This window comes from Mycteria americana, chromosome 13, assembly GCF_035582795.1.
Source record: "Mycteria americana isolate JAX WOST 10 ecotype Jacksonville Zoo and Gardens chromosome 13, USCA_MyAme_1.0, whole genome shotgun sequence".
Lineage (NCBI taxonomy): Eukaryota > Metazoa > Chordata > Aves > Ciconiiformes > Ciconiidae > Mycteria > Mycteria americana.
Genome location: NC_134377.1, coordinates 3,627,838 through 3,647,347, shown reverse-complemented (window position 1 = coordinate 3,647,347; position 19,510 = coordinate 3,627,838). Strand labels below are relative to the sequence as shown.

The 19,510-nt window shown below is 62.0% G+C and overlaps 2 protein-coding genes across 3 annotated transcripts in view; one reads left to right on the top strand and one right to left on the bottom strand.

Moving 5' to 3' along the window:
* KSR2 (kinase suppressor of ras 2) overlaps positions 1–5,529 on the bottom strand; it is an 83,815-nt gene extending 78,286 nt beyond the window's left edge. The window contains exon 1 of the mRNA XM_075516116.1: positions 5,353–5,529. Coding sequence (XP_075372231.1) covers positions 5,353–5,529 — 177 coding nt within the window. The remainder of the gene's footprint in view (positions 1–5,352) is intronic.
* Positions 5,530–16,196: 10,667 nt separating this feature from the next.
* On the top strand, positions 16,197–19,085 carry RFC5 (replication factor C subunit 5). 2 transcript variants are annotated; one of them, XM_075516365.1, is made up of 11 exons: positions 16,197–16,290; positions 16,400–16,464; positions 16,563–16,699; positions 16,804–16,883; positions 17,225–17,298; positions 17,420–17,579; positions 17,743–17,824; positions 17,960–18,089; positions 18,301–18,378; positions 18,474–18,528; positions 18,806–19,085. In XM_075516365.1, exons 1-11 carry the CDS (start codon positions 16,259–16,261, stop codon positions 18,900–18,902), a joined length of 990 nt encoding a protein of 329 aa, XP_075372480.1. In that variant the 5' UTR covers positions 16,197–16,258; the 3' UTR covers positions 18,903–19,085. The 2 variants fall into 2 exon arrangements, with proteins under 2 accessions (XP_075372480.1, XP_075372481.1); XM_075516366.1 differs by having other exon boundaries at positions 16,240–16,290; positions 16,568–16,699.
* Positions 19,086–19,510: the final 425 nt, after the last annotated feature.

Genomic DNA, 19,510 nt, shown 5'->3' with positions numbered 1-19,510 from the left:
ACAGAGCTGGGGACGGGGCAGCCTCCGCCAGCACCACGCAGAGACCTGATGGGACCAGGGCATAGGGGAAGCGGAGGGAGGAACTTTAATTTCCAGGCTCCAGGTGGGGGAAATTCACCCCGCCCAGCTCCTGAGAGACCGGGGGGGGGCCATCGTTAGCGCAACCCAGGACCCAGATGGGACCCCCCGTGCCCCAGGCGTGGGCTGACGCTCTGGCCCGTGGGTCCGCTCAAGCTGGGGGAAAACAAGCCCAGCGAACCTCTGCGAAGTCCAAAAGCGCTTCTTGTTTTGCTGAGAGCTTCACCAGCGGGGCTGGAAAGGGAAGCGAGCGAGACGGCCCCGTGCCACGGGGAAAGCCCCGTCCCGCGGCTGCGGAGATGCTCTCGCTCACCCCGAGCCGCCGCTCAGCCCTCCCTGCGCGGGATGCAGATTTTGCAAACGTGCCAAATGCTGCTCTGTTGCAAAGGCCGGATCCTGCCTTGCGCTCCTCCTTCCCCCCTCAGGTTTTCTGTGCCTCAGTTTACCCACCTGGGAAATGGCACGGAGCACCCTGGGGTGCTGCGGCTGTGGGTGTGCAAGCGGAGGGGTCGGAGTCCCGGCACACGGGGCGCGCTCGCCGTTCGGGGGATACGCCGCCAGTCCAAGCAGGGATGCTGCCGGTGGGGCCGGGGCCGCGGCGTGTCCCACGCACCTTCCCCTGCGGCTGGGGCTCGATTTTCGCACCCTTTCAAGCACCTCTCCCCCCTCCAGCACTGCGAGGGGGTGAGGAAGGGTGCGATGCTCCGCCAAAAGGGGGTAAAGCCACGAGCAGCCCCTTCCCCTTGGCCACGGCGAGGGGCTGGTGGCTCCTGGGTCTCCCCATCTCCTCCTCAAGGCAGAGACCTTCCGCTAAAAAACAAGACCCCGACAGGTCTCTGCTGCCCCGCGGGGATGGGTGCAGGCAGAGGAGGGATGTCCCCGCTCCTTGTCACTCCCCGGGGACCCTGGGTGACCCCGGTGAGGCGAGGGGCTGGAGTCACCCAGGGCTGGAGCCCCCTCCGCCCCCGTGCAAACCTCGCCTCCCCTCCGCTCCCCGACGGGGATTTCCAGCCTCCTCCCGTCACCCCGAGCAGGATTTCCCCTTGGCAGGCGCTCGCCCCAAAAGCTGGCACAGCGGCAAGCGGCTGCCCCCGCCTCGAGCAGGCACCGGGCACGGGGAGCGAAGCAGCCAGTTTCCAAGGAGCGGGAGGGTGGCTGCACCCCCCCGGCACGGCACCCTGCGCCCGCCCTGACGTCAGCCGGGCTGGAGACGGCACCGAGCCCTGCCTGGAGACCTGGGAGAGGCGGCGGAAAATCCACCTGCGGGAGCAGGAGGTGAACGTTAATTAACCTTGCGCAAGGCTGGGCCACACGCTGCCGACGCCGGCGCCCGCTGAGCCACCAAGAGGGAACCCGCGCCCGCCGGGATGCCCGTCCCGCTCGGCACGGCAGGATCGGCACGTGCCCGTGCCGGATGCCTTCGTGCTGCGAAGCGGAGAGGTTGCTCTTCGCCTCCAAATATTCCCGGCGCAGAGGCGGGCTGCAACGGATGCTTTCCCACGGCGCGTAGCCGCAACCGGAGCGACTCTTCTCCGGCTCCTACCAAGGGGCTCGTTATTCCAGAGACACCTGGAGCACCCTCGGGCTGGGGAATACCTCGCCACGGTTATATTTTCCCTCTCAGGGCTCTTTCAAGGCCCTTCTAGGCTCGTGTGCCATCTCCGGCTCTGTACATCATTTATTTCAAGCGCTGCTAAATGGTCCCCGGGGCTTTCTCTGGGAGTACAGGGGCCAAAATGGCTCAACCCAGCATCCTGGAGGTGCCTGGCTCTCCGGGAGGATACAGCCCATCCTCTGCCACCTCCCTGCTACCCTGGCAAAGAGCTGAGCCAGGACTGGCAGGGCAGCGCTGCCCGGCTGGCACGGGGCGAACGGGGGCTGCCATCATCCCTGGGGGGCTGCAGGTCGGTCCGAAATCACGCGGCTGCAATCAGAGAGACGCCGTGCCGCAGGGGGAAGAGCACTGTGCTCACCCACAGTATTAGACACCAGAGAATCCACGCAGTCGGGCAGTGAAACTCCCAGTGCCGGGGCAGCGTCTCCTTTGGCCACGGCCCGTGCAAGTTTGGAAATGGCCACGGCTCTTCCCCGGGTTCCTCTTCCCCTCCTCACCCACGTGTCCACGCGGCAGCCGAAAGCGTGCCGGGAGGGTTCCCCCGTCCCGGCGGGAGCGTGGCAGCCCGGGGAGGGGGAACTGCCGAGCCTGGGCTATCCTTGGAGCCACTCGCCGGGTCCCGGGAGCCCTGAGCCACGCTTTGAAATGGGCCGGGGGTCTGACCCCGCTGGGCTAACACAGAGAGCGACACGGCGCAGGACAGCCAGAAAAATCAGCCAGCGCCAAGCGACTTTTCCTTCTTGCTTTTACTCCGTGCTGCCCCCAGACCTCCGGCAAACAGGCGGGTAGCAGCACCCCTCTTCCGTATTTACACCCCGAAACCCAAAGTTAGAGATGCAAAGCCTGACCGCCGCGCTCAGACGGGGAGTAAAGCCCCACCGCCCGTGCAGGGCCAGGCAGGGCTAACGGGGGTGGCCGCTCGGCTCCCACCCTCCCGCTCCGACGATGCTCGGCCCCAGATCTGCTGCCGTCCCGTAGGAAGCAAACCGGCCCCGGCTCCCACCCTGGGCGGTGTCGGTCAGCGTTTTGGTCCCAGCCGCTGCCTTGCTTTCCGCTGGAGCCTGTCCCGAGGTGCAAGCAGGACCTAAAAGCCTGCCAGCCCCGAGGGCTGCCACCGAAGCCGGGCTGCAGCCGGTGGTGCCCATCCCAAAGGAAGGACGCTGCGTCGCGGGATGCTGTTACCCCACGCAACCCCAGCACACAAAGGATGGGGCCTCGCGTGTACGTTAAGGTGGTTTTAAAAAAAAAAAAGAATGGAAAACTTCCATTAATCCGGCAAAATCAGGGTTTAGCATATGAGGATTAACCAAAAAACGTGGATTCACCTGTTTTATTCGAGGCTCTGACGCGAGGGCCGTGCAAAGCCTCCCCAGGATATGCTCGAGGTGAGATGCCCTCCCAGCCCGCCCGTCCCCGGCCACCATCCCCTTCGCCTTGCCGGTGCCTGGCCCGGCTCTGCTGCCGCCAGATGGGAAGGGAAGAAGTGCCGAGCGGGGCCTCTGTGTCTGCGTCACGTCCTTGGGACGCGGCAGTGGCGGCAGGGACTCAGGGCCAAGCTCGGCTCCTGCTTACGCTGGCGGCAACCCAGGACAACGCCGCCGGGAGCTATGGGCTCCCGTGGAGCTCCAGACCTATACCAATGTGCCGGCACCGGGAATCTGGCCCCAGGTTCACCCGTGGTCACTCCCCTCCTGGGAATCGCCCCGTTTCTGTGCTGAAATTCAACGGGTGAGCATGGGCAGGGACGCCCATGGCTGAGATACGCGGCAGGTGCCCCGGTTTGGGGGTGTTTTAGGGAAGGCAATGCCAGGGCTCCCCGCGGCGGGCGCAGCACGATCCATAGGGGCTGGAGAGATGCTTCCCTGTGAGTGCCTGGGATTTGCGGGCTGGCATCCCCACGGCCGCCTCCGAACCCTCCGGCCGGACCAGGCTGAGCTGCCCCAGTGACACCAGGATGCTGCTTCGCCCACGTCGCAGGATGCAGGGAAGGAGCATCCCACCAGGACGGCTTCACCGTGCGCTTCCGCTCCCCTCGCTCCCGTCTGCGGGAGGGAGGCAGGACCTCGTCAGCCGCGCTGACCCTAACGAGGAGGTCGCTCCACGTGGGATAAACTTCTGCAATCCTGCACCTCCAGGCATCAGCTCTTCGCGGGGGGGGGGGGGTGGTGTCTTTGAGCCTGCCCGCCACCCACAAAGTCTCCCGCACACCCCAAAACCGCTGCTGCTTCCTCCCCACCTCCCTGTCCCTCTTCTGAGGTTGCTCCGGGGCCACGCGTGGACCAACAGCTCCGAGCTGAGCCCGCAGCCCCTCGTGCGGAGAGGTGGGATGGGACAAGGCGTGGATCAAGGAGAAGCGACAGCAGGATCGGTGCGGGATCGGTGCGGGAGCGCGGCGCAAGTCGGCGCTTGTAGAGGTGGGAGCTGCACCCCAACTCCGGGGTCCCCCCCACGAGCAGCACAGCAGCGGCACGGCAACGCCCCGCTTGCTCCCGCAGCGCTCGGGACCTTCGGGAGCAAAAGCAGCAGGACGGGGAGTTTTGGTCGCGGTCCAGAGCTGAAAGCCACCCCACAGAGGGGCTGCGGGACCCCAGCAGGGCCCTGCGTGGCCCGGCACAGGAACCGCTGTGCCACCGCGTTTGGGTTCTCGGTGAGAGCGGCCAGGTTAGAAAGCATCAGCCAAAAGGCCTGAGTGAGGCCGGGCTCCGAAATACCCCCCACCCACAGTCCCAGCTCCACGTCGGCCACCTCCACGCCGCCACGGCCCCGCCGGCCTCTCCCCGGGGTCACGGCACCATCGCGGCCACGGCACCATCGCGGCCACGTTTCTCCCCGCTCACCGCCGGGCATCCCAGCCTGCCCGTCCCGGCCTGCCAACCTCCTGTTGAACTCCAAATCCATCCCCAGCCCGGTCCCGGCACACTCCACGGGGAACCTCTTCCCACGGGGCCACAACAGACGCGGCCCCGCTCGGCAGCTTTTCCTGCTACGTATTTTATCCATTTCTGACCCATAAGCGAAGCCGGCCGGTGCTCCCCTTGGCACGGCCTCACCGCCTTTACCCCCGGCAGCATCGAGGCCGCGGCTGGCGGAGCCTCCCCCTCCCGCTGCCGGGGAAGGCCGGGGGGTCCGGGCGGGCGCTGCATCACGGCGGCGGAGGAACCGGGGGCGAGGATGCTGGCCTGCCTCCCGCTGAGGGGCCGGAGCCCGGCCGGGGGGATGCAGCCCGCTCGGGAGGGAGGGGGACGGGGCAGGGGGACGCAGCCGGGCCGGGGGGATGCTGCCCGGGGGGGAGGGATGCGGGCGGGCCGGGGGATGCAGCCCGCTGGGCAGGTAGGAGCCCACCGAAGGGCTGCGGCCGGGCCGGGGGGGGGGGGGGGGGATGAGGAGCCGGCGGGGAGGGCTGCGGCCGGGCCGGGAGGACGCCGAGGGGCCGGGGGGATGCCGGGGGGCCGGGAGCGGGCCCGGGCCCCTCCGGGAGCTGCGGGCAGGAGGGTTTGGCGGTGCCGGACCCACCTCGGGGCCACCTGCAGAGCGCGCAGCCTCACTCGGGCGCACCGCAGCGCCGCGGGGGAGCCCGGCGCGGCCCGGGGGGGGGGGGGGGGGGGGGGTGGCGGGTATGGGGGGGGGGGGGGGGGGGGGGGGGGTCGGCGGGCCCCTACCTCCAGGGTGCGGATCTCCTTCTGCGTGAGGTCGTTGGAGGCGGCGCACTTGGTGCGGAGCCCCTCCAGGTTGGAGATGCTGATGTCGATCATGTTCTGGACCAGCTCGCACTGCTGCAGCGCCTTCTGCAGACTCAGCTGCTGCTCCTCGCTCCTCGTCATGTTGTCCTCATCCATCGCTCGCCGCGCCCCCCCCCCCTCCCCTCCACCCTCCCGCCGCGGCCCCCCCCCCCTGCCCGCCCCCCCCCCCCCCGCGCCGCTCAGCCCCGCTCCGCCGCGGCCCGCAGCATCGCGGCCCCGCGGTGCCCACCGAGCCGTCCGCGCCGCGCCGCCTCCCCCCCCCGGGCGCGGCGGGGCGGGGGCGGGGGCGGCGCGCTCCGGCACCGCGGGGCCGCGCTCGCTGCGCGCCGCTCCGCGCGGCAACACCCCCCCATCCTCCATCCCCCATCCTCCACCCCTTCACCCCCCATCACCCGTCCTCCATCCCCCATCCCTTCACCCCCCATCACCCGTCCTCCATCCCTCCACCCCCCACCCCTTCACCCCCCATCACCCGTCCTCCATCCCTTCACCCCCCATCCCTCATCCCCCATCCTCCACCCCTTCACCCCCCACCACCCGTCCTCCATCCCCCATCCCTTCACCCCCCATCACCCGTCCTCCATCCCTCCACCCCCCATCCCTTCACCCCCCCATCCCTCATCCTCCATCCCTCCACCCCCCATCCCTCATCCCCCATCCTCCATCCCTCCACCCCCCATCCCTTCACCCCCCCATCCCTCCATCCTCCATCCCTCATCCTCCATCCCTTCACCCCCCATCCCTCATCCCCCATCCTCCATCCCTCCACCCCCCATCCCTTCACCCCCCCATCCCTCCATCCTCCATCCCTCATCCTCCATCCCTTCACCCCCCATCCCTCATCCCCCATCCTCCATCCCTTCACCCCCCATCCCTTCACCCCCCATCCCTTCACCCCCCCATCCCTCCATCCCCCATCCTCCATCCCTTCACCCCCATCCCTTCACCCCCCATCCCTCATCCCCCATCCTCCACCCCTTCACCCCCCATCACCCGTCCTCCATCCCTCCACCTCCCCATCCCTCCATCCTCCATCCCTCCATCCCCCATCCCTTCACACCCCCCATCCCTCCACCCCCCATCACCCATCCTCCATCCCTTCACCCTCCATCCCTTCACACCCCCCATCCCTTCACACCCCCCATCCCTCCACCCCCAATCACCCATCCTCCATCCCTCCACCCCCCATCCCTTCACCCCCATCCCTCCATCCTTCTACCCCCACCCCCCCACCCCTCCCACCGCGTACCGGCCCCCACCCCCACTCCGGGCATGGTGCGATGGGGGGGGGGAGCGCCGGGTGAGGGGGTGCGGATGCTGCAATGGGGGGGCTGGTGCAATGGGGGACCCTGCAGCAGTGGGGGGGCCTGGGGTAACGTGGGGGGCCTGGTGCAATGGGGGTCCCGGCTGCAATGGGGGTGCAGCTGCAATGGGGGTGCAGCTGCAATGGGGGGACAGTGACACCCCTGCACGGGGGGGTCCCGCTGCTGCAGAGGCGGCCAGGCCAGGCTGTGCTGGCGGGGAGTGCAGGGCAGGAGCTGCAGGTGCAGCTGGGGGTACAGGGCCTGTGCCCCCCCAAAGGCCTAAGGAAGCCGTATCGGGGTGCGAGGGGGAACTGGGCTGCAGCCCCCGCTGTGGAAGGAATGGGGCAGGATTCACATCGCTGGGGGTGAGGAGGGGTGAGGAGCTCCCCCCCGCTGCCCTCCCACCCCCCGACCCCTCCTGGCACGGAGGGGATGCCGGTGCTGCTCAGGGCCAGGCCAAATCCTGCCTCACCCTACGGACCCCAAGGGTGGCACAGAAGGGGGCAGCCGGGACGGAAAGCGGCAGCGGGATCCGGGGAAAGCCAAGGGACCCTGTGGTCCCTGCTGTAGCAACGGGATTTGGCCTGAAAGGGAGCAAAACCAAATAAAAATAAAGCTGCTGCGCGCCACAGCCCCTCCTGTCCCCAGCTCCCCTCTCCCCCCGCTCCCCTCTCTCCCCACTCCTCTCCCCCCAGCTCCCCTAAAGGGATTTGAAATACCCAGTATGCAGTTTGGGGAGCAGCAGTGGGGTGCAGGCGAGGAGGAGGGCACCCAGACACCCCTCCGCTCCCCCCCGCCCAGAAGCCACAGTGACGGCCCCACACTCACACCCAGGTTGCTGGGTAGGAGCCAAAAAAGCCACCCCAGCCCCGCGCGCATCCCTGGGTCTCCGTTTCCCAGCGGCCGGAGTCCCTATAGAAGCACTAGCCCCACACGCAGGGGATGGACCCCACTCCTCTCTAGCACGCTCGCATATTTTGGGGTTCAGCCCAGCCCCAGGGAGCGGCAGAGCCTTTCCCTCTGCCGGCTGCTGTGCTCGAGAAGCTTTACAGGAGCTTGGTATACGTATATAGAACATTTTATATACATATTATATGTGTGTGTATATATAAAAATGTGTAGATAAGTAAAATTGTATCTCTAATTTTATATATGATTTTAGATATATATAAAAGATCCCCACAGCCAGTCAGGAACGGCCAAGCCTGGCCAACAAGCTCAGCACCTATCCAGGAGAGACGGAGCCAGGACGATGCTGCAAGAAACTCCGCCTGTCCCACCCCCCCAAAGCAAAGCTTCCCCGTACCCGCGACCTCCTCGGCTTTGGATATTTGACTTCATTCCCAGCCGACGTACCCATCCCGACGTACCATCCCGACATACCCATCCTGACGTACCCATCCCGACGTACCCATCCCGACGTACCCATCCTGACGTACCCATCCCGACGTACCATCCCGACGTACCCATCCCGACGTACCCATCCCGACGTACCGTCCTGACGTACCCATCCCGACATACCCATCCCAACGTACCATCCCGACGTACCCATCCCGGTCCGTATCAACTCCACGGAGAACACAAGCCAAACCCCCAATGGCTTTATGCACCAGATTAAACCACCTGTGCTCGCAGTGGTCATCTCACTCCGAGTTGGGATATGGCTAAAAAAGTTTGAAATTTGCCGATTTTTGCCCTTTTTAATCCCAAGCTTTAACTTCCAGGCTTGCCCCCGTGCTGGCGTGACCACACATGTCCCTTTTCCTCCCTCTCACTAACAACCCATTTGCTTACCTACAAAACCTCTCTTTGAGGGTCGGAAGAAGCAGGTTAGAGGGATTTCATAGAAATTACTGGAATTTTAGCTTTTTGGTCGGTTTTGTGCTGTCCTGCCGGGAAGTGACCCAAAGCTGCAGCCACCCTGGCTCCGCAGAGCGTCCCCGACCCTGTCTGTGCGGGGACGCAGAGGGACTTCCCCCAGGGTGGGAAACACCGGCAGCTCCCCCGGCCGAGAGCGGGGCAGGGGCCGAGGGCAGGACCCTGCCTGCACCCGCTGCCGCCGGCCACGGGAGCCTCCAAAGGGGTTGTGGAGGGGTGATAAAGGGGAGGAAAATACAGCAAAAGGGTTCAAAAAGCCAGTTCTGGGAGAAGGAGAAGGAAGGAGAAGGAGAAGGAGAAGGAGAAGGAGAAGGAGAAGGAGAAGGAGAAGGAGAAGGAGAAGGAGAAGGAGAAGAGATATGATATGACATAATATAATATAATATAATATAATATAATATAATGGGAATGCCAGACTATTATGCCCAAACTGAAAAGAAGAATAAAATAGAATATAGAATAGAATTTAAAAGGGAATGCCAGACTATCATACCCGAACTGAAAAGAAGAAAAAGAATAGGAAAGAGAAGAGAGAGAAAAGGGAAGAGAGAGAAAAGAGAGAGGGAAGATAAAAGGGAAGAGGGAAGGGAAGAGAAAAGGGATGTGAAAAGGGAAGCGAGAAGGGAAGCAAGAAGGGAAGAGGGAAGGGAAGAGGGAAGGGAAGAGGGAAGGGAAGAGGGGAGGGAAGAGAGGAGGGAAGAGAGGAGGGAAGAGAGGAGGGAAGAGGGAAGAGGGAAGAGGGAAGAGGGAAGGGAAGGGAAGGGAAGGGAAGGGAAGGGAAGGGAAGGGAAGGGAAGGGAAGGGAAGGGAAGGGAAGAGGGAAGGGAAGAGGGAAGGGAAAAGATTAAAAGGGGATGCCAGCCTACCATGCCCAAACTGAACAGAGTAAGAACAGAACAGAACAGAACAGAACTAGCACGGGTGTGCCAGCCTGAACTGCAAAGAGCTGTGACCTCCTGCTCAGCGTGCGTGGATCAGTGGATCAGGCCGGGACTCACTCGGGCACTTTGAAACCACAACGGGACCAGGCGGTGAAACCCACCTGAGCGGCTGTGCTGCTCTTGGCTGGGGTAGTTCATTTTCTTCCTAGTAGCTGGTACGGGGCTGTGTTTTGGATTTGTGCTGGAAACAGTGTTGATAACACAGGGGTGTTTTCGTTATTGCTGAGCAGTGCTTACACAGAGCCAAGGCCTTTGCTGCTCCTCACCCCACCCCACCAGCGAGGGGGCTGGGGGGGCACAAGGAGTTGGGAGGGGGCACGGCTGGGACAGCTGACCCCAACTGCCCAAAGGGACATCCCACACCATATGGTGTCATGCTCAGCATATAAAGCTGGGGAAGAAGAAGGAAGGGGGGGGACGTTTGGACTGATGGCGTTTGTCTTCCCAAGTCCCCGTTACGCGTGATGGAGCCCTGCTTTCCTGGAGATGGCTGAGCACCTGCCTGCCCCTGGGAAGGAGTGAATGATTTCCTTGGTTTGCTTTGCTTGCACGCACGGCTTTTGCTTTCCCTATTAAACTGTCTTTATCTGAACCCATGAGTTTTCTTACTTTTACCCTTCTGATTCTCTCCCCCATCCCACCGGAGGGAGTGGGTGGGCGGCTGTGCGGGGCTTAGCTGCGGCTGGGTGAAACCACGACAGCCACAGAGCGGACAGCTGGAAGGAAAAACCTGGTGTCGTTTCATAATACAGAGGATCCCATTTTAGCTGGGCTGTGCTCTCAATTTTGGTCTTAATTTCACATGCATATATATATATATATACACATTTATATGTTTGAACTGGGTGTTTTAGCTGGGGTGGACGGGAGGAAGCAGCACCGCAGCAGCTGGGTTGCACTGGTGGGCACCGGTGGGCACTGGTGCAGCCGCGGGGGTCCCAGGGGAGAAGCATCCTCCTGCCCTGCCGGCTTTTCCTCTGGGAAGAAGGAGGCAGAGCCCTCCGGAACGGCCGGCATTCGCTTCACGGCTGCGGCAGGCGCTCGGGAAGGCAGTAATCGCCAGACATTTAACTGCTGCCCGTGTGGAAATGCGATGCGACTCCTGTCATTAACTGGAGCACGGGAAAAAAAAAACCCACCACGCTGGAAATTTTCTCTCCTGATGGCTCCTGTGGTTAATCGAGTCTTTCAATAACCAAACCGGAGATAAGAGGGGCTGAGTACAGAGAGTGCCTTCCCATTTGCAACAACAGATTATTTTTTTTCCCTAAAACATCCCGGCTACCAGCCCAGCCATTTCTGGGTCCGCTGTTCCCAGATCCGATTACAAGGGAGGGAAGGATGGGATGGTACCTGGAGGAGAGAGGATGCTGAGAGCCCCAGCTCAAAATCGGGGTGCTGGGGAGCAAGCGGATCCCCCTTGGCATCCTTTGCCCAAGCTGCTGCTCCCCCTCCCCATGACTCTGACAGCTTCCAGTGCAAAAAAATTCCCACATTCCCCATATCTGCCCTTCAAAATAAAAAAATAGAAGAAAGAAAGATAAAAGAAAGAAAGTAAAAGAAAGAAAGAAAGTAAAAGAAAGAAAGTAAAAGAAAGAAAGTAAAAGAAAGAAAGAAAGTAAAAGAAAGAAAGAAAGTAAAAGAAAGAAAAATGAAAGAAAGAAAAATGAAAGAAAGAAAAATGAAAGAAAAAGTAAAATGAAAGAAAAAGTAAAATAAAAGAAAAAGTAAAATAAAAGAAAAAGTAAAATAAAAGAAAAAGTAAAATAAAAGAAAAAGTAAAATAAAAGAAAGAAAGAAAAATAAAAGAAAGAAAGTAAAATAAAATAAAGAAAAATAAAAGAAAGAAAGTGAAATAAAATAAAGAAAAATAAAAGAAAGAAAGTAACATAAAATAAAGAAAGAAAAATAAAAGAAAGAAAGCGAAATAAAAGAAAGTAAAATGTAAGCAGGGAGGCTCCACTGGGAAAAAACACCCAAGCCCAAGCCAGCAGCAGCAGCAGAGCTGCAGGGATTTGGGGCGTACGCCAAACCTCACGCTCCCCAAAAAACCCCGCGGCAGCCAGCGGGACAGCTCACGTGCTCGGAGCTGGGCTGGGCCGCGGTGCAGAAGGCGGATGCATGTTACGGACGGCGGGAACAGGCCCGAGATCGATAAGAAAACCTGTGTTTTTCTATTCTACAGCCTTGGACGGCTTGAATTATTCATTTCCTTCGTTATCGGTGCCTGGATTGCGTACACGGGCTAGCTGCGCGCGTTGTCACGCAGCAACTTTGACTGCTTCATTTCTTAAACGCAGCTTGGTTTTGGCACAAGCGGTTCATCTAAAAATGTATCTTGAAATGGCTTAATTCCCTCCTCTTGGTTTTCTTGCATGCCCGTGAGCCCGCAGCTACCAAGACTCTCTTGAAACCGGGTTCATTTCCACGCGGCGCCTATAGCGCGGGGGACGCCGTGCCGGGGCGCAGCACCCAGCTGGGAGGGGAGAGGGCATCCCCTCGGCACGGCCGGCTCACCGCCCAGCCAAACCCCCCCTTGCGAAACCAACCCTTCGCCGGCGTGAGAGTCCCCGCGGCATCGCACAAGGCTTTTCCCACCCAATTCCCTATAAAACCGCCCCGCGAGGCTTTTACGTGCCGTTGACCATCGGCCACGAGTGCTAAATTGTTGCCCCGGCTCGTCGCTGACCCCTTAAACCCAGGGTTGTCTCCGTTCGTCTTAAAGGCTGGGTGCCGCTCCGCGTGCAAGGGGCCTTTCTGATATTAGCGGTTTTATTTCTTTATTAGTAACGCCGTATTATACACGCCGAACATTATTAACATAACACGGCATCTCCGCCTCCGCGATGGATGGGCCCGTCCTTTGGACCTCGCCTCTCGGGGAGCCCCCGTTTCTCTTCCCTGCGAAAGAGCATCTCTGCCACCACACAGAGCCCCCAGCTGCCTGGAATTCCCTCCTCCTCTCCTGAAGGGACGCGCCTGATGCCCCAGGGCCGTTAACGAACCCATCCATAGTGCTATAAATCCCTAGCGCTGTTTTCCAAGTCTGATGCGACCTGCCGGTCCCCTACCCGAGAGGTATAACAGGTACATGAGCCAAGACAGGCAGCTCAGATAAGGGTTAAATAATTCAGCCGGTCCTAACGATGCAGAATCATTGCGGGGGGGGATGCACCCATCAATTTTAACAATATTAAACAACAACCAATTAAAAAAAAAAAAAAATCTTCAGAGCAATCTGGTCAAGAAAGAGGTGAAATCACCCGTGAGGAATATCACCGTGGATCTGAGCGCACGCACCGGCCGCAAGCAGAAGACTTTGCCTGCCCCCTCCAAAGGTTTTGCCGGGTCTGGAGCTCAAGATTTATTAATGATGGGGCGGGGAGGGAGGGAAGGAACGCTTGGAAAAATCGATTCTGAAGGGCAAGAGCCTGCCCCAGGCGAAGGCAGAGGCGAGGAGAGAACAGCAGCTCCGGACCCCTACGCAGGGGAGAAGCCCGAGCCTGTCAGGGCCGCGGCCGCACCTCCCAGCCCGTTCCCAGGTGCTGGGCAAGGACCTCGCCGCTCCTCGCCTGCCACGGAAGGGCCATCTGTCACGGCCGCCACGCGCCCAGGGAGCGGCGGAGGCCTGCTAGGCTCGGCTTTGAGCTCCTGCTTTTCCTTATGGGGCTGGGGGGGGGAGAAAAATAGGGGGGGGGGGGGAAAACAGGAAAAAAAATAGGAACGCAGCTGCCCTCCGGCAGCTTTTTGGGTTTCTGTAGGATTCGACCTGGAGCTCTCGACGTTTTCCCTTCCCTTGCCAGCGACAGGATTTCCCCATGATTTTTTCGCCCTTCCGATATATTCCCCATCCCCTCCACTTCCCAACGGATCGCTTTCCGTCATCTCTCCGCCTGCGCTTTCCGAGCCAGAGTCTCTCACTGCGGCCCTGCTTTTCTCTCTCCATCCGTGTCACTTAAACCGAAGCAGCGCCTGAGCATCCCCGCCAGCCAGCTGACGTTGTTTTTCCCTTTAAGCCCCTTCTCTAAGGAGGCTCCAGCCATTTCCCAAAGCCCAGCCTGAAATAGCACGGACTTCTCTTCCTTTGGAGGTGACTCTGGTGAGAAGAGGCCGCATCCAGCACCTCCAGCAGTAGCCGGGAGCCACCCAGCCCCGGGCAGAGACCCCCGTTACTCAGCCAAGCGCACGAGGAACGGAAGACGGGACTGATTTTTCAAGTTAGTCAACCAGAAAAAAAAAAAAAAAAAAAAAAAAAAGAGACCTGCAAATCTTCGGGCTGCTGTCACGCACCGGGAAGCGGCAGGGACGGGGATAAAGGCGTTCTCCTCCTTGCAGCCACCTCCCGAGCTGGCTGGTCCCGTGGCGCTGGGTGACCCGCAGCAGGTCCCCGCTCCTCCAGCTCCCAGGCAGCTCCCGGAGCTGCCGCCCTCGGCCCCAGCCTTCGGGTGCCCCTCGCCCCAGGGGGGTTCCAAGAGCAGGGTCACCGCGCTCTCCCCAAAAGCAGGCCTGTAACCTTCCCTGAGCAACTCCCGGTGCTGTGCTGGCCCCCCGGGCACGGGCATGAGCTTACCCGGGCGAGCGCCAGCACCACCCGCTCCCCGAGAGCACGCCAACAGCCTCCCTTCACCAGACCCCGGTCCCGTGCCCTCTCCAAAAGCACAAGAGCCTCCTCGCTTTGCTGAGTGCCAGCACCGCGCTCTCCCCAAAAGCACCCCACAACCTCGCTTTAGCAATTCCTGGTGCCCTGCTCCCCCCAAAAGCACCCCACAACATCACTTTAGCAATTCCTGGTGCCCTGCTCCCCCCAAAAGCACCCCACAACCTCGCTTTAGCAATTCCTGGAGCCCTGCTCCCCCCAAAAGCACCCCACAACATCACTTTAGCACTTCCCAGTGCCGTGCTCTCCCCAAAAGCCCAGCCACCGCCTTGCTTTGCTGAGTGCCAGCACCGCGCTCACCCCAAAACCACCCCCACAACCTCACTTTAGCAATTCCCAGCACCTCGCTCCCCCCAAAAGCACCCCACAACCTCGCTTTAGCAATTCCTGGTGCCCTGCTCCCCCTAAAACCACATCCACGACCCTGCTTTAGCACTTCCCAGTGCTGTGCTCTCCCCAAAAGCCCAGCCACCTCCTTGCTTTGCTGAGTGCCAGCACCGCGCTCACCCCAAAACCACCCCCACAACCTCACTTTAGCAACTCCCAGCACCACGCTCGCCCCAAAAGCACCCCACAACCTTGCTTTAGCAACTCCTGGTGCCCTGCTCCCCCCAAAAGCACCCCACAACCTCACTTTAGCAATTCCCAGTACCACGCTCCCCCCAAAAGCACCCCACAACCTCGCTTTAGCAATTCCTGGTGCCCTGCTCCCCCCAAAACCACATCCACGACCCTGCTTTAGCACTTCCCAGTGCCGTGCTCTCCCCAAAAGCCCAGCCACCACCTTACTTTGCTGAGTGCCAGCACCGCGCTCACCCCAAAACCACCCCCACAACCTCACTTTAGCAACTCCCAGCACCTCGCTCCCCCCAAAAGCACCCCACTACTTCCCTTCAGCAATTCCTGCTGCCCCGCTCCCCCCAAAAGCCCAGCCACCGCCTTGCTTTGCTGAGTGCCAGCACCGCGCTCACCCCAAAACCACCCCCAGAACCTCACTTTAGCAACTCCCAGCACCTCGCTCCCCCCAAAAGCACCCCACAACCCCACTTTCGCAATTCCTGGTGCCCTGCTCTCCCCAAAAGCACCCCACAACCTCACTTACTTTAGCAATTCCCGGTACCACGCTCCCCCCAAAAGCACCCCACAACCTCGCTTTAGCAATTCCTGGTGCCCTGCTCCCCCCAAAACCACATCCACGACCCTGCTTTAGCACTTCCCAGGATTGTGCTTTCCCCAAAAGCCCAGCCACCTCCTTGCTTTGCTGAGTGCCAGCACCGCGCTCACCCCAAAACCACCCCCACAACCTCACTTTAGCAACTCTCAGCACCACGCTCGCCCCAAAAGCACCCCACAACCTTGCTTTAGCAACTCCTGGTGCCCTGCTCCCCCCAAAAGCACCCCACAACCTCACTTTAGCAACTCCCAGCACCTCGCTCCCCCCAAAAGCACCCCACAACCTCGCTTTAGCAATTCCTGGTGCCCTGCTCCCCCCAAAACCACATCCACGACCCTGCTTTAGCACTTCCCAGGATTGTGCTTTCCCCAAGAGCCCAAGCACCACCTTGCTTCGCTGACTGCCAGCACCACACTCACCCCAAAACCACCCCCACAACCTCACTTTAGCAACTCCCAGCACCTCGTTCCCCCCAAAAGCACCCCACAACCCCACTTTCGCAATTCCTGGTGCCCTGCTCTCCCCAAAAGCACCCCACAACCTCACTTTAGCAATTCCCGGTACCACGCTCCCCCCAAAAGCACCCCACAACCTCGCTTTAGCAATTCCTGCTGCCCCGCTCTCCCCAAAACCATGCCCACTACTTCCCTTCAGCAACTCCCCAGCACCTCGCTGCCCCCCAACCCCACGTCCACGACCTCGCTGGAGCCAACCCCCCCCCCCCAAGCTCCGCTCCGGCCCTTCCCAGCACCGCCGCGCTTTCCTCGGCCCCTGCGCCGGGACGGGGCGGAGCGGGCGGGGCGGCCGTACGGCCGCCCCGCCCGCTCCGCCCCGTCCCGGCGCTCTCGCGAGGCTCCGGTAGCAGCGGAGGATGGCGCGGGCGGGTGGCGGGAACCTGCCGTGGTACGACCGGAACCGAAGCGGATCAGCGGGGGGGGGGAAGCGGTGAGCGATCCCCGCCCTAACCCCCCCCCCCCCCCCCCCACCTCCCGGTGCCCTCTCTCCGGTGCAGGGTGGAGAAGTACCGGCCGCAGGCGCTGTCGGAGCTGGTGTCTCACCGGGATATCCTCAGCACCGGTAAGTAAGCCCGTACACCCCCGGTATGTACCCACCCCCCCCCCAACATCACCGGGGGGGGTACCGGGCATCCCCCACCGCCGTTATCCCGGCTCCAGTGCAGCGGTTCATCAGCGAGGATCGGCTCCCGCATCTTCTCCTCTACGGTCCTCCCGGTACCGGTAAGACCTCGACCATCCTCGCCTGCGCCAAGCAGCTCTACCGGGAGCGGGAGTTTGGCTCCATGGTGCTGGAGGTAAGCGGGGATGGGATGGGGGGGCGGTGGTGGGGTGTCCCCCCCACCACCCCCCCTGGGTGCGTCCTCGGGCAGGGATGTGGATCCACGCCACCTCCCTCCAGCTCAACGCCTCCGATGACCGGGGCATCGACATCGTCCGAGGGCCCATCCTGAGCTTCGCCAGCACCAGGACCATCTTTAAGTAAGCGGCGGGTCTGCGCTTCCCAAAGCTCCCAGTCCCTTTGGCATCCCCCCTCCGACACGGCCTGCCCCGGCGCTCGGCTTGGGAGGTGGGTTTGGGGGGGGGCTCCTGGGGCGGGAAGCATGCCGGAGCGGATGGGAAGCAGTCAGGGGTGCCCTGCAAGCGGGGAGGATGAGGGTGGTAAGGATGAGTGATAACGATGCTGGTCCGGAGGGGAAGGGAACGCTCCCTGGGAGCATTCGTGGGCATCAGCCTGGGAATAAGCATCCCCTGCTCCCCCTTCTCCAGCCCCAAGCCAGCAGCCAGGACCAAAGCCACCCCCTTTTTTCTCCCTTTTTAAGGAAAGGCTTCAAGCTCGTCATCCTGGATGAAGCCGACGCCATGACCCAGGATGCTCAGAACGCCCTCAGGCGAGGTGAAGGGTGCTGGGGACCCCGCGCCACTCGCACCCCTTCAGCCTTTCCCAGCCCGGCGCGGGGCGGGAGCCTGTACGAGGCGGCAGACGAGGACCAGCCTCTCCTCCCTCCTCTTTGCAGTGATCGAGAAGTTCACAGAAAACACCCGCTTTTGCCTCATCTGCAACTACCTCTCCAAGATCATCCCCGCCTTGCAGTCCCGCTGCACGCGCTTCCGCTTCGGCCCCCTCACCCCGGAGCTGATGGTGCCCCGGCTGCGGCACGTCATACAGGAGGAGGGGTGAGCCGGGGCGGTGCGGGACGCGGGGGGCTCCGCAGCATCCTCCGCGCCCCCTTTTTCCCCGTTCCCCTACGCGGGGAGGAGCAGCGGGCTTGGTTTTCCACGGTTGTATTTCCCCCCAGCAGCGCTGGCTCCCTCTGCAGCCCCAGGTCTTGTTTTCCAGGGTGGACGTGAGTGAGGACGGGATGAAGGCTCTGGTGACCCTCTCGAGCGGTGACATGCGCAGAGCCCTCAATATCTTGCAGGTACGGACCGTGGCCGCGGCTGCGCTCCCCTCGTGTAAGCCGGCAGCCGTCGGCCCCAGGCAGGCAGCTGCCCTGGAGGGGCTGGTGGAGGAAGGGCTGAGCTCTTCATCCCTCCTCCACCCTCCTCTTCCTCAGAGCACCACCATGGCCTTCGGGAAGGTGACGGAGGAGAACGTCTACACCTGCACGGGACACCCCCTCAAGTCTGACATTGCCAACATCCTCGACTGGATGCTGAACCAGGACTTTTCCACCGCCTATCGCAGTATCCTTTCTCCTCCTCCGCCGGCCCTGGGGTTTAATCCCCGCTGCTATAAATCCTCCTCTTTGCCAGGGCTTCCCGTCCTGTGACCTCCTGCTCCGGCCGGGGTGGGTGCTGCTCGCCGGGGAGGGTCCTCGGGCTTGTCGCAGGGATGAGGAGTGGGGTCTCGCAGGGAAAGGCCTGGAAGAAAGCCCTTCACTCGCTCTCATCTCAGAAATCACAGAGCTGAAGACGCTGAAGGGCTTGGCCCTGCAGGACATCCTCACCGAGATCCACCTGTTTGTGCACAGAGGTAGGGGCTTGCGGGGCCCGCTCCTGGCTGACCCTGGGGGGGCCAGCCGTGCCCCCCAGCCCGCGCTGACGCACGCCGTCTCCTTGTCTCCGCAGTTGATTTCCCACCCTCGGTCCGCATTCAGCTGCTGATCAAAATGGCAGACATCGAGTAAGTCTCCGCTCAGCCCCGCTCCCTGCCCCGAAACACCGCGGCTGGGGGGCTGCCAGCGCGCCCACCCCGCGGGGGTCACCGCTACCGCGCTGTGCCGAGTCCTGGCAGCCGGCGGGCGCCGCCAGCAGACGCCCGCAGCCCCTGCGCATCCGTCCCCGCCGCATAAACCCGCCAGCGCTGCGCTTGGCTTGCTCCGTCCCGGCGAAGGCTGTCCCTTTGTCAGGACGCGGGCGGTGGTGTAAACACCCGAACCTGCCCCTGCCCCCTGCTCCAGGTACCGGCTGGCTGCTGGGACCAGCGAGAAGATTCAGCTGAGCTCCCTCATCGCGGCTTTCCAAGTCACCAGGGACCTGATCGTGGCCGAAGCCTGAGTCCTGCTGGGTGGATCCTCGCTTGCAAAGCCGGATCTCGCAGAAGCTGGACGGGATCATCAGCCCCGTGCTGCTCCCTGCAGCTTTCCCTTTCCCTGTTGCAAACCTCGAGCCTGCAGCCGGGCCGTGAGAGGCAGGCAGCGTTGTTTCTAAGCTTCACCGGGAAATACAGATGCCTCTAAAGCCCAACAGGTTGCACTTGTCTTTTCTTTTCCCTCCTGCGCAGCAAGGACCCAAGGGAGGTGGCCGAGCCTCACCCCCTGCCCATCCCGTGGCAAAGGCGTCGCACCCGCGCGGTCCAGCTGCCGTCACCCGCCTGGAAAACCTCCTTTCCTTGCAGGGCAGAGCTGCGCCGGGCGCTTACGCGCTGAGCAGTACAGCCGTGGCTTGGGCCGTCCCCTCGCTCGTGCAGCCGAGCGGGGCAGCCGTGCACAGCGAGCCGCACGAGGCCGGCGCGGTTTCTTGCAGCGACGTCCCCGTTCCAAGAGGAAACACGGTGTTCCAAGAGGGAACACCTGTACGGGTGTTAGGGAAACACCGGCTTCCTGGGTTCAGCTGCTCGGAGCAGTTTCGAGGAGACATTCCCCGTCTCCTCCTTCAGCTGGGGT